General features: G+C 41.7%; 1 protein-coding gene across 1 annotated transcript in view; it reads right to left on the minus strand.

Moving 5' to 3' along the window:
* Window positions 1-14,678, minus strand: part of pitpnc1a (phosphatidylinositol transfer protein cytoplasmic 1a) — a 99,368-nt gene extending 84,690 nt beyond the window's left edge. The window contains exon 1 of the mRNA XM_066642380.1: window positions 14,119-14,678. Within this exon, the coding sequence (XP_066498477.1) occupies window positions 14,119-14,166 (48 nt within the window). The 5' untranslated portion in view covers window positions 14,167-14,678. The remainder of the gene's footprint in view (window positions 1-14,118) is intronic.
* Between the last annotated feature and the right edge of the window lie 220 nt (window positions 14,679-14,898).

Here is a 14,898-nt window from a genome sequence, read left to right on the forward strand (position 1 = left end):
TCCTGGAGCGGGTCCCTGAAGCTGTGTGACTGTGACACTACCTGCTGCGCCACTGTGCCGCGATGATTTTACCTTGTAGACATGAAATTATGAATTTGTTTAGATTTACAAAATGCAATAAAATAGGTCAATGCAAACAATGTTTTTTTGTTTTTTACCTATGTCAGTTCATCAGAATGAACACATCTCAGAGACTTGTTTTATTAACAAAATGTCCCATCATTTTCGGAAATAGGGCTACAATTTTCTTGTTGTTGTGGTTTTGATTGACTGAACTAAATATAACAGCACAAAAACCATGTAGAGGTTTAACAGATGGGCTGTATCCCTTGAGTATTTCAGTGAAAACAGTGTATGATGTTAGGGGAATTTATACGAAATAATTAGCCTTGCCCTTGTCACTGAGACATGTCTGTTGCTTCTCAGAAAAATAAAAAAAAACTTTTTTGAGGGAAGTGTAAAAAACAATGCCAAGAGCTGGAGAGGATTCAACAAAGCAAAATACAATTAGTGTCTTAGACCTGTTTAAATCTCAAATTAAAGGACATGTCTGTTTCGAATTTTGAAAGTTTTTCAGAAAAAAATAACCTGTCTTCAACTAGCACACGCAAATAATGTTATAAAATCACAACACAAAGCTGAAGCTACAGTTGATGCAACTGATCACCAACAAATAAATAAATGCAGCAGGCCTCAAATATATTCATATGGCATTTGGCTTATATCTCTGTCACAATCTTCATACAACATCTTCAAACAGGGTGACCAGACGTCCTCTTTTACCCGGACATGTCCTCTTTTTTTAGACTTTGTCCGGGCGGATTTTCATAAACGTCCGGGATTTTGTTTTTCTAGAGCTTACATAGAACTTCGAGAAGTTTCGTTCACAAACTAGTCCCGCCCTCCCCTACTCCGATTGGTTCGCTTGAGTGAGAAGGGGGCGCGGTGAAGGAGCCTACAATCTTCTGATTGGACGGTCTGACTGTAGAGCTACCGTTATTGGTCGATAACCTTCTCTGTAATCATTTAATTGGTCAGTCTGCACGTCAGTAGTCCTTGTTTACGTCAGGCAAAGCTCATGTACCTACCCTCATCTCGAGCAGCTATGCCGAAACGTAAATGTAAGTTCTCGGATGAATTTAAAAAAGAAATTCCCATGTTTTGTGTAGCAAATAAAGGTGTAAAGGACCTAAAAGCAAGCGAGAGCTCATCACCCCCCAAGACGTGTGTCCTCTTTTTCACCATCTCAGATCTGTGTTCACACTATCTTCAATACAATGCTCTTATTAAATGAATTCAATTCGTTAAAGGGGACATGTACTCTTATTCAAAGTTAACACAATTCCATGGGGTTTTTAACAAAATGTCTGTGAAAGGCTTTGGTCAAAATGCCACAAGGCAACTGGGTCGTTTCATTTCCCAGTTTGGGGGCTGGTAAGTGGAAAGTGGTTGTGGGCCAAATATATCCAAAGTAATTTACCAATGCACTGGGAAAGTGATATTTGGTTTTTCCATAATATGCCTTTTACATTTCATATCAGAGAGTAATGTGTGTGGATGACACCACACAACCCCACTACACTCAATTACTTGCAACACACCACAGAGCATTTTTGCTTGGTCTGATCAGAAACTGTATTTAGAAAAGTATTTGTGTAGCTGTAACAAGCTACACAAGGCTTTTCGGGATCGCTGTTGTCCAGACCTGTTATTAGCCCACAGTGTAGCCATGGCTACAAAGTGATATAAACTGCTTATCCTCCCCCCCCCCCCCCCCCCAACAAAAGGGATAGCAATTAAGAGCAGAAAAGAGCAAAGTTTATTCAAGCCATTGGCAAGTTCATGTAAAGTCGAACCAATCTGCCAAGCTGATGGGCCTGAGCGAAAGCTCTTTTCATCCGAGACCTTCATTAGTGACCTTTTCCTTCCTAATGGGAATTGGATCAGAAAGATATTAAGATTGTGTGACAGCTCCTGGGTCTTCAGCTCTACCTATTTTTAATGCATTCCTTGGGCCTCCGATGCTCTGCATTCACAAATCCTACAAAAAAGTAGCATGGGGTTTGAAAGTTTAAGGCATCTAACCCTCATCTGCTCCCTGGTTGCCATGGGTGTCTGCCAACCACTGTGGGTGTGTGTTCACTGCCCCTAGTGCACTAGTTGGCGTGTGTTTGTGTTCACTGCCATGGATGGAGTAAATGTGGGAGACACGTTCTATATCGTTGTGCACATATCGTACTTTTATTTATTTGATGTATTTTTCTGCGTGTGCAAAACCTCACTTCAACAAACCTATCCCTGACACATTCTCCAGAAACAGAACCTGACTGAGGTCAACTTTTAAGACTACCGGGAATTTCAGCTGCTGCCATAACAAGTAATGTCTGACCTTTTTAAGAGTCTGTTAATAAAATCAGTCAGTGCTAACATTCTGAAAATTACTCGGTGTTTCACCAAGAACAGAATAATCTTGGCTTGGAAATGAGACTTCTTCCAAGTCCTTAAATCCAGGCTTTATGTTGTAGAGCTCATTCCTTTTGGCCTCCAAAAACTAGGGTGACCAGATCTGAGATGGTGAAAAGGAGGACACGTTTGGGTGGGCGGTGATGAGCTCTCGCCCCTCGCTGCCGTTGTATACTTAGCTGAACCTATGTGTGCTTTTAGGTCCTTTACATCTTTATTTGCTACACAAAACATGGGAATTTCTTTTTTAATTCATCCGAGAACTTACATTTACGTTTCGGCATAGCTGCTCGAGATGAGGGTAGGTACATGAGCTTTGCCTGACGTAAACAAGGACTACTGACGTGCAGACTGACCAATTAAATGTTTACAGAGAAGGTTATCGACCAATAATGGTAGCTCCACAGTCAGACCGTCCAATCAGAAGATTCTAGGCTACTTCACCACGCCCCCTTCTCATTCAAGCGAACCAATCGGAGTAGAGGAGGGCGGGACTAGCTTGTGAACGAAACGCTTCTCGAAGTTCTATGTAAGCTCTAGAAAAACAAAATCCCGGACGTTTGTGAAATTCTGCCCGGACAAGTCTAAAAAAGAGGACATGTCCGGGTAAAAGAGGACGTCTGGTCACCCTACCAAAAACAAAAAAAAAATTGATCACTGAAAATAATCAAGCAAAGTGTGATACAGTCAAATGGGCTTGGGTTGGAGGAGCAACAGCTATCTATAGTTTTCTGGTATAACAAAAAAGTATAACAAAAACGAATTATTATTAATAACAAAAGCATTTGTTGTTTGTTTAATTTATGATATTGTTGTAAGACAATGATTAGAACTAAATTTAAGAAACTGATAACATATTTTGTAATTCACAGTTAACAACTGGGACAGGACACAGGTACAAGTCACTGCCACACCCCGCCCCCCTGGGTCTTGGAGTTGTGGGTTCAAACCCTGCTTCGGGTCACTGTCTTGTGAGAAGTCTGAGGTGTTCTCCCCCTGTTTGTGTAGGTTTCCTCTGGGTTATCCAGGTGACTTTCCTACTGTTTCCTCCCACAGTCCAAAAATGCACACTGGTATGTGGACTGACTATCCAGAAGTGTCCTTAGGTGTGAGTGTGTGAGTGAATGTGTGATCGTATTATGCCCTACAATGGACTGGTGCTCAGTCTAGGGTGTGTTCCCACCTCGCACACAGTGATTACAGGTTGGCTGTGGACCACCATGATACGGAATCACGGCCTCATTGAAATCGACAGTTTGGACAATCCTTTCATTCATTCATTATCTGTAACTGCTTATCCAATTCAGGGTCGCAGTGGGTCCAGAGCCTACCTGGAATCATTGGGTGCGAGGCAGGGATACACCCTGGAGGGGGCACCAGTCCTTCACAGGGCAACACACACACTTATTCACACCTACGGACACTTTTGAGTTGCCAATCCACCTACCAACGTGTGTTTTTGGACTGTGGGAGGAAACCGGAGCACTCAGAGGAAACCCACGCGGACACAGGAAGAACACACCACACTCCTCACAGACAGTCACCCGGAGGAAACCCACACAGACACAGGGAGAACACACCACACTCCTCACAGACAGTCACCCGGAGCGGGACTCGAACCCACAACCTCCAGGTCCCTGGAGCTGTGTGACTGCAACACTACCTGCTGCACCACCATGTTGTTTCTCTCAAAATATAAGTAGTTTTATCAAGTCAGGCTACTGCTGTTGGACTAACTGTCTAGTAATGACAGATTTAGTATTTTAACAATGCTGAAAGTGCTAATAGTGCTGTGTAACTTTCTGGTGATGGCTGTGAGATGACTTTAAAGAATAGCTAAAAAGTCACAAGAAACAAGATTAGAGCACACATGCAGCTGTAACACAGGATAATCACAGATATGCACCTAAATGATTATAAATTAGGCTCAGCAGTCTAGTGAACACTCTGCCACAAAAGGTATAATTTAATATTACACCTTGTACCACGCTGTGTGCAAGTTTGACCTTGATGGAGAAATTCACAGAGCAGCCGTCTGATGTGCAGACACCAAACAACGGCTACAGTTACAGTTATTCAAGGCCCTTGGCCATCAACTCCACTATAATCCAATGTACTACACACAAAGCCTATTCCTGTAAAAGTTGGAACATTTTGTTAAATGTAAGAAATACAACATTTAACTTACAAAATGTAATGAAATGGCTTTTCATTTTGTTAAAAAAATGTATTTAAAACTGATGCTTGCAACACACACACACAAAAGTTTAATAAATATTATTGGAATGGGGGGCGGCACGGTGGTGCAGCAGGTTAGTGTCGCAGTCACACAGCTCCAGGGGCCTGGAGGTTGTGGGTTCGATTCCCGCTCCGGGTGACTGTCTGTGAGGAGTGTGGTGTGTTCTCCCTGTGTCTGCGTGGGTTTCCTCCGGGTGACTGTCTGTGAGGAGTGTGGTGTGTTCTCCCTGTGTCTGCGTGGGTTTCCTCCGGGTGACTTTCTGTGAGGAGTGTGGTGTGTTCTCCCTGTGTCCGCGTGGGTTTCCTCCGGGTGACTGTCTGTGAGGAGTGTGGTGTGTTCTCCCTGTGTCTGCGTGGGTTTCCTCCGGGTGCTCCGGTTTCCTCCCACAGTCCAAAAACACACGTTGTTAGTTGGATTGGTGACTCAAAACTGTCCATAGGTGTAAGTGTGTGAGTGTGTGTGTGTGTCTGTGTTGCCCTGTGAAGGACTGGCGCCCCCTCCAGGGTGTATTCCCGCCTTGCGCCCAATGATTCCAGGTAGGCTCTGGACCCACCGCGACCCTGAATTGGATAAGGGTTACAGATAATGAATGAATGAATAAAATATTGGAATGGGCAAAATAAGAGAAAAGTTTATATATTCAAGTTAAACTGTTTATGTAAGAACCATCCACAATTGGCTCAGTACTTGCCATCAAAGGTGGATCACAGCTTACCACTTTGTCCCAAACTTCATGAGAGCATTGTCTCACAGTTTTTCAATTCGAGATTGCAAAGAACTTAGGCCTACTGTACATAATAATGAATACCTGACACTTGACATTCTTGACACTGAATCCAACAATTCTATGCAGAAACAACACTCTCTGGGTTCTCTGGGTCCAAGCTAATCACAGCTGCTGTACAAGATGGTAGAAATGAGTACAGTGGTCACAAGTCCCTGTGTTGACTTGTTTGGGGGGAAAACAGACATTGAGGTCTTTGTGTGAACGATGGACTAGGCCATGTAGACTGTAGAAAAAAATAAAGGCCACAATCTGTCACTGACAGTCACTGTCACTGGGAGTCAGAACTTCCAATCGACATAGACAAGATTATCTCGAATATATCGGTCATTTTTATTCTGTTATGTCCCCACTGTGTGTTCATGTACTGTCCTTTAAATCCACGCTACCCAGCTGTAGTCACATGATCCTGCCCCTATCTGCCGCATGGAAGCAACCTAAACGCTGAGGCCGACCGAGCGACTCGAGCAGTTCGTACCAAAGAATAACACAGCGTCTGTGGTTTGAACGTGTTGTGTTTTGACTATAATTAAGACAACACTGAACAAAAAGAAATCAAATGTAAACACTGAGAAAATACAGTTTCAGCGACGAGTACAAGCCTTGTCACTGAAGTATAAGGGTCAAAAATACAAAAACAAAATAATCGTTCATTAATCATAATCGTGGTAAAATGTACAATTAATCGTGATATTGATTTGTGCTCATATCACCCAGCACTATGTTTACCTCACTCACCCTGTGATGAGGCATATTGCAGCTTCTCAGGGCTTTCCTTGCCAACAAAAGACCTGCAGGAAGATTTGGCTGACATTGGAGTGATACCATTTAACTGTTCAGTGCTGTTAGGGCTGTGGACTGGTGAATTAAAAAGGAACTTACTGGCTACAAATCACAAAGAGGATGTTTGGGGAGAAATAAGCAGAGTATGTTGAAAAGAACACCTTTCTGACTGTTACGCATGGGGTGGATTTACTGTACTTTGGGGTGATTTTGCAGCCAATTACACAGGGAACACTGCATATTTAGATGGCATAATGTACCCTATTCCATTTTTCCAACCTATACCATTATTCAAACCTCTGCAAATTCTGATATTACAGGGATCCTATAGGATATGGACGTAACTGGAAAATAATACATACAAAAAAATAAAAAATGTATAAAATACATACAAAAAAAGGTTCTGTTTTTCTGTCCCTGCATTAGGATCATCCTGGGTTTTTGCAGCACACATGTACAACCCCATAAACTGCATTACCCAGCCGTGTATAGTCCTTGATAGCCATTGCCATTACTGTGTTACTATTTGGTTGCCAGGCAAGTCAGGCCTCTATAAAGTTACAAATGGCCTCTCCTAGCTATCGTGCATTAGACCTGTCCATGACATTCACATACTGCATACACAGACGCAACACACACACACAATAAACATGGTAATTGTTTTATAATTACTCCATTATACCTCCTCTCGTGGGATTTTAGGCTCAGGATGCATTAAATATCTGAGTGACACAATAATATTAGGTCTAGCTTCTTCTACATACATAAGGCTAAATAAAGCAGGGTTGGGCTAATTAACCACACAAACACATTTACTGCAGTACACTGAGTTCAGCAGATTCACTCAACCAAAGTTCAGTTACACTCAAGCCCTATACACTGACTGAGCAGCCATCTTCAAATGTCCATGGTTTAGATGTGGAACATTACAGTGGATGAATGCTGGAGTAGGTGCAGTGGCGTCTCTTGCAGGGAAAATCTGGGCTAAAAACCTAGGCTACTTGCTCAGTTAATACAAACGCAAATGCACCTCATCAATAAAAGCTCAAATGCACACATTTAGAGAACGAGTTACAGTAGGCGTTAGCAGACAACGGGGATATACGGTACTCAGTGTACCTTTTCTTAACTTGTTGATGTGATTTACTATATTGCTTTGTTAGTAGCGGCTAAAAGCAGAGCCGACTGCTCATGTGGTTAAACGGGCACTGACAGGCCGGATCTTTGCTCACTAAATGAAGACTGCATCAAAATTATGGGCTTTTACATAATGTTAAATGGAATTATTGGTTATGTCAGCGACATGTGGTGGGGCTTAATCTTGAGCAGCAAGGTGGTGCAGCAGGTGGTGCAGCAGTCACACAGCTCCAGGAACCTGGAGGTTGTGGGTTCAAGTCCCGCTCCGGGTCACTGTCTGTGAGGAGTTTGGTGTGTTCTCACTGTGTCCGCGTGGGTTTCCTCTCATGGTCCAAAAACACATGTTGGTAAGTGGATTGGTTGCTCAAAAAGGGTCTGTAGGTGTGAGTGTGTGTCGCCCTGCAAATAACTGGCACCCCCTCCAGGGTGTATTCCTGCCTTGCGCCCAGTGATTCTGGGTGTGCTCCGGACCCACCGTGACCCTGAACTGGATACGTGGTTACAGATAATGAATGAAAGAAATGCTTATTATATCCGATAGTAATCAATTAATCACATGCTCTAATGGCATTAATACACTTTTGCTTGCACCAGAAGAAGTCACAAAGCATTGTGGACCTTTCATAACAAGTTTTTCATGTCAAAGCTTATAGTCAGAGCTTATGTTTTTTTTTTTTTTTTTTAGCAGAACTGGTTGCAGCCTGAGGCTCTTAGATGCAATGGTTAAAAAACAAATACATAATACTTACATACATAAATCATAAATACATTTTTTCCTTAAGCTTTGTTGACTTTGTCATTTCTTACTACTATCTGACTAGATATAATAACCCAAAACTCCAACTTTTTCCAACAAATAATCTTCTCATGTTCTCAGTGTCAAAAAGGCAAACACAAAACAAAATCTCATTCTGAATATACTTTAATATATATATATCATCCATTCATTCATTATCTGTAACCCTTATCCAATTCAGGGTCGCGGTGGGTCCAGAGCCTACCTGGAATCATTGGGCACAAGGCAGGAATACACCCTGGAGGGAGCGCCATTCCTTCACAGGGCAACACACACACTTATTCACACCTGCGGACACTTTTGAGTCACCAATCCACCTACAAATGTGTGTTTTGGGACTGTGGGAGGAAACCGGAGCACCCAGAGGAAACCCATGCAGACACAGGGAGAACACACCAAACTCCTCACAGACAGTCACCCAGAGGAAACCCACGCAGACACAGGGAGAACACATCACACTCCTCACAGACAGTCACCCGGAGGAAACCCGCGCAGACACAGGGAGAACACCCCACACTCCTCACAGACAGTCACCCAGAGCGGTGTGGCTGCGACACTACTTGCTGCGCCACCGTGCCACCCACACTTTAAACCATATTTATGAACGTAAATGACTAATTCTGAATATTATTTCTAACTAGTCCTGACATTCAAATTCATACATGCACACATGTAATATAGAATTATAATTCTAAACATGGGTTAAATGGCCATTATTAATACTGATGAACTGATGAGGAATCCATAAGTGGTCCCACCCCAGCCACAAATAAAAATATTCCATCAACACAACAATGTAGGTGAAGCCAAAGGCAACGTGCACTGATGTAATACAGCTTTATTCATGTGGGATTTATCACCATTTTCTTAATCAAATTAATTCCTTTCATTAATTTCCCTGTAATTAACACAGATTAAGGGGCAAGGGCCAAACCCTTCTTCACAAGAATGCTTTATTCAATCAGAGTGATGCATTTTAGCGGACTGCAGCACCACCCGCAAAATACTGTACATCTGTTGTGTCACTCCCCAGATGGCTCGTAAAAGAACAAAGCTATTGTGTCTGTACAATGGTGTGCACTAAACCCATGGCTACTGCAGACATCTTTTCACACACTGTACCCACTTGAACTACATTTCAAGTAGAAATCATTCATTTCGTCAGAGCAAAGAGCAGTGAAGTTTTAGGCTTCTTTCTTTAAAGAGAATCAAAACTGCGAATTCAAACAATAGGACATTCAGTAAATGAAATGACATTTCTCTTGGAACGGAGGAATACAGGAGCAGAAGAGGTACATCAGATGGGAAGGAACATGAATTATTCTAATGCTAGAGTGACAGCCAAATGCCAAATCAGACCAACCAGTAAGACATACAATTAACCTCAGTCCAGGCAAGCTTTAATTAGTGTTTACACGTTTAATTATATATACACATCTCCTGGGAAGATGAAGTAATGTTAAAGAAGGGAAAAACAGTGCATTGTGTGAACTCCACAGTGGTGCCTCCTGTTCAAACCTGCCCACCTACACCTTTCTCTTTTAAAGTTAGGACTGTCCAACACCAGAGGTTTTTGTATTGACGCTTGCTTATCTAATGTTTCTTCAGAAGCAAAGCAAATGAGTTTGTACCCTCCTTGCTCCAGTAAAAACCTCTAGTAAAAATCTTTTATGATCCAACACACAGCCTGAGTTAAGACTAGCTCACTACTGACTCCCGTTTCCTGTGAAGATTGGCTCGCATGCGTACCACAAAATCTACATCTGACCAATGTGTCTGTGCAAACACGGGAAAAAACCGTCTACAGTTGGCAGCCAAAAATCCTTTTACACACATTTGCACTGAACGTTTAGAAGGTTCTTTTCTTTCTTCTGTAAGGTTACTATTTTTGTAGGTACATGTTTTTCATTGGACAGTGACAGTATGCAATTAAAATGTCTTACAGGCTTCAAATGTCAGTGTTAAAGCTAACCCCACTGCGTGAAAGCGGGAAAACCACAGTTCACCTGGCGCTGAGTGAATGGATCCATGAAATAAAATAAACAGTTGACAAATGCTCAAAATCATATTATCACACAATAGGAGAAGGAATGGCTTTCATGTTATTTATGACAACACTGACTATTTCCTTGGTGTGAATATAACATTAAAACTTTGCTTGTGTAAACCACTTGTTTGTTTGAAAAGTGCCAGTGTCAGTGACTTTCCTCTTTCAGTTTGCACCTTGTATAATATTTAACCAACATTCTCATGTCCAACACCAAAAGTAATGACCATAGGCAGCAGTACATTACACACTGCACAAACAACGGCCTTCTTATTTGCATAGATTTGCCTTTTCGAAAAGCTTTCTACTAGTGGTCATAAAGTAGTTGTTTAGGGTGTAGATCAAACTATTCCCTTACCAAAGGATGCACAAGGGGAAAATTTACTAAATTTACTACTAAAATGTATTAACTTTAAAGCTTTATTCGAATGAGATTGGGTTTAATTGTACTCCAGCAGCACTGCTGTATCTGATCCACTTCTACCAGCACAGCACACACTAACACCACTACCACCGCCACATCAGGTTCACTGCAGTACGGACAGTGATATATCACCCAAATTAGACCTGCTCTCACCATTAAAGAACAGGGTGAAAGGGGACTTTAATTGAATGCAGAGCAACAGTGGGACTTCAGTCTGTAATCACAGAACTACAAAATGCTCCTGTATGGTCAGTGGAGCTGGGAAAATGGACAGTGATTGTAGAAACAAGGAGGTGGTAATAATATTATGATTTAACTGTGTGAGCATATGCAGATTGCAAATTATATTACTAAAAATGACTAAGAAAATAATCCATTTAGCATCCTCTGAAATTAATTCACTGGACTACATTCAGATTAGTTTTCAAGTGCTATAATTAATCTGTTTTTAGTGATGCTATAGATGCTTCCGGGGCGCAGCAGGTATCAGGGGCCTGGAGGTTGTGGGTTTGATTCCCACTCCGGGTGACTGTCTGTGAGGAGTTGGTGTGTTCTCCCTGTGTCTGCGTGGGTTTCCTCCGGGTGACTGTCTGTGAGGAGTTGGTGTGTTCTCCCTGTGTCTGCGTGTGTTCTCCCTGTGTCTGTATGGGTTTCCTCCGGGTGCTCCGGTTTCCTCCCACAGTCCAAAAACACGTGATTCCAGGTGGGCTCTGGACCTGCTGCAGCCCTGAACTGGATGGGCAGTTGCAGATAGTGAATGAATGAATAGGTGCTTCCACATTCCAAAGAATATTAGCCAATTAGCTAATGAGATAATTGTCCTGTGTGTACAGAGGGATGTTTGGGATAAGCTTAATGAGGTTATTGGCTGTGATTTTTCATGCTGTTAGATATGAGCAAGTACACATTTATATTCATATGCAATCATCGTCAGTGTGGGGGTGGTCCTACCACCGGGTATCACGTGTAATTGGATTTTTCCTAGGGTCTATTAATCTGTCCTAACTATACCAGATATATGAATGTGATTTACAACCTGCCATATTTTCCACAGATAATTGGTCTGTTCCTAAACTACAACCAGAGGATGCACAGCGAGTATGTGTTAGATCTGAGAATTTTCAGCATTAATAAACAGTACCTTGCAAAGGTCAAAGACCACATTTGAGCTTCTAAACACACGTAAAATGGCCTTGAAACGCTAGTTATTGCATTTTTCAGCACCAGGAAAAGTGGAAGAAAATTACACAAAACAAGTAAAACACCAGAGAATGTTCAACATTTCTCTACCCTTCGTCTTTATTTCAGCTCCTTTTCTTCACCAGAAAACTGCTTTCAGATGCTCAAAGACACGAAAAAATCAGTCTTATAATTTGGCTGCATTTCTCTGCTTCTCACAAACCAAGTTCCCGAGTCTGTTCAATCTAATCAAATAAATATTACCACATTTGAAGCAGGAATAGAGCCATATCCTCTACTTTGTTCATGCTTTTCAACGTTTGGAGGTCTCTTCATTGCCTAAAAACCTGCAAAATGAGCAGAGAGAAAAAGCCTAGCATACTGGACCGAGACCTTTTGTTTTTACCCATTTACAGACACTGGGGATTGGTAATCATATTAGATCATTTTCCAGCACGAAAACAGACTGGAGAGCTAGCAATCGGTGAGGAAAAAGACTCAGAATTATATAAAAAGTGTTTTGATTCAAAGAGTTTACGCCGCCTTTAAATGATTTTGAAGCTGGGCTCTGAGGTGTTCCATCACCTAGCAGTTTCTCTTTATTAGGTACAGTTTTGGATTTGGCAATGACATATAACTGATAAAAGACCAAATACTGTATAAAAGTATGTAATAATGTATAAACTTTAAAAGCACATAGCCTTATACTGCTGTTTAAAGAAATGTGAAAATATATGTAGGGTCTTTTTCCCAAATCTTTTTCAAGAAAACGTGAACGGCTTAACTAGACTAAATGGCAGCTAACAGCATCCAAATGGAAACAATTTCCAATTCCTTAATTGAATTTCACTGGATTTGGATGATTTAATGTAAACTAATGCTACACAATATAATGCTACATCAATATAAAATGATGCTTAAATTTTATGTTTCAACTTCGAACCCATTGTAGATGCAGATTTCTCAGACTGAGACAAAGGCGAGGCCTGTGCTGCACAGCAATTTGAATGGAGGGTTCCCATTAAAAAGAAGATACAGTCCACAGCTGACAGGGCTTAATCCTTGTCTGAGAAAGAGGGCTTGGTGCTTTGCACTTTAACTTGCCAGCGGTGGGAGAAATAGTTTTAACACACCCATACAAAGTTCAAGGATTGCTTATTTGTATCATGATTAGATAAGGGATAAATATCATTAAACCCTTCATCGTTATCAAAAGACAATATTAAGATGCTTCGTTACACCATGTCTATAACATGTATTTAAAACAAACACCAAACAAAGTTAAACCTAACTATAACAAAGCAGAATCCTGCTTTTAATATAATTACTCACACCACACCATGTGATAGGACGTGATTAATGAATAACGTCATGTTGCACTTTGAAAAGGGCACTGAAACTGAAGTACAAACCACCCACACCTCCATATTCAGAGAAACTGCAAATATAGCCAAAATATGGCAATAAATCTAAGCCTAAAGTCCTGCAACCAACTTTCCATTTACCTCAAATTGAGTGGACAGCCAGAGTGAATGGGCAATTCAATCATAAAGTGAGTTTTAGATTATTGTCGACTGCGATATGAAGTTCCAACAGCACCACCAAGTGGACTTCAGACTGGACATAACAGCTTTATGCCAAGCAGATAATAAAGTTCAGTCAGAAATAGAGGTATGCCCCTGGAGCTGATTTGTCCAGGTTGTGCCTAACAGATGAAAAACAGCACAGAGTTGGTAACAACAGCTTTAAAACTCATTCAAGTTCCAACGGTTACAACATTCACTTACTTTCAGTTATTAGACCGGCCCAGTAAACAAGGAACGTCCCTGGACGTTCAAAATAGGTCTAAAAGTAGTCTGTCCGTCAAGGACATCTTTTAAACGTCAATGGACGTCCAAAATCCATCTTAATAAGTTAGTTAAGTGGTGACCAATCGATAACGTCAGTGGACGTTTAAAACGCGTTTTATACAAGTAATTATTTCGGGACCAATTAATAACGTCAATGGACGTCCAAAATACGTCTAATAGTCGTCTTTTCAATGTCTGTGTTTGGACGTCTTTTCAACTTTCATTTTCAACCTTAAGAAAACGTTGATTCGACGTTGATTTCAACGTTGAATTAACGGCTAAATGTTTACTGGGAGTGTATGTATGATTAAAATTAACTGCAAATATATATATAGTACGTATAATAAAATAACAGTTCAGGGAAGAGTTTGGATGTTTGTTCCTTGTTAGAAACAATAACATTACCGTTAGCTTACCTCTTCCACAGTGAGCGGCATACATATCCTGTATTCCTTCATCAACATGGTCCTTCACGGCGCGGTTTGGGGGGTTTTTTGGCACTCGGCTAAAGACTAACGAACTGTTTGCGAAAACAGACCGACCATTAAGAGTCCGAGAGACGCCAAACCAGAGATATTTGGATCTCGTCAGTGCTGCAGTCGAGTGGAGTCTCTTCCTTAGAAACGCGCTCAGGTTTTTGTTATGTTTAATAGCGTGAAAAGGAACAGAAGTTTACTGGAGATTCAGTTACTCCCAGCGCAGAAACCTCGGCGTACTACCAGTTTTTGTCATGTTTTAAACTCGCTGACAGCAGAACGGGTCTTATCCTGTACTCCCCACTCCGCTCACCTTTCATAACTCGACTCGCCTAACGTCAGTCACCTGTCCCGCTCCGGAGACAGCGAGCTCCACGTGACATTGCACAGCGAACGCGGGCTTTTTGCTCGGTATTTCGTCCAAAATCGAGTTCGCGTCGTAGTCTTCCAGCGAGAAGCGGTTGTAAAAGCAGGCTCTTCTCTGGAGTGTGGTGGGATGCTCGCCGTGTGTACGTTTAGAAGAAGAGAACACACGCTGCAGTTCTACCAGCGGACACTAGTCGGCGCCAAACCGCCTTTGTTTTCGCTGCTGTAGTGAGTTGTGTTACTGTGCTTCTTCTCTATAGGGCTCGTGCACTGCGGAGGGCTGGGTGCATCCTTCTCTAACACACCCTTAACACACCCATTTTAAAGGGCCCATTCCTTAAAACCTTTTAAATA

Source organism: Hoplias malabaricus, chromosome 13 (genome assembly GCF_029633855.1).
Source record: "Hoplias malabaricus isolate fHopMal1 chromosome 13, fHopMal1.hap1, whole genome shotgun sequence".
Classification (NCBI taxonomy): Eukaryota; Metazoa; Chordata; class Actinopteri; order Characiformes; family Erythrinidae; genus Hoplias; species Hoplias malabaricus.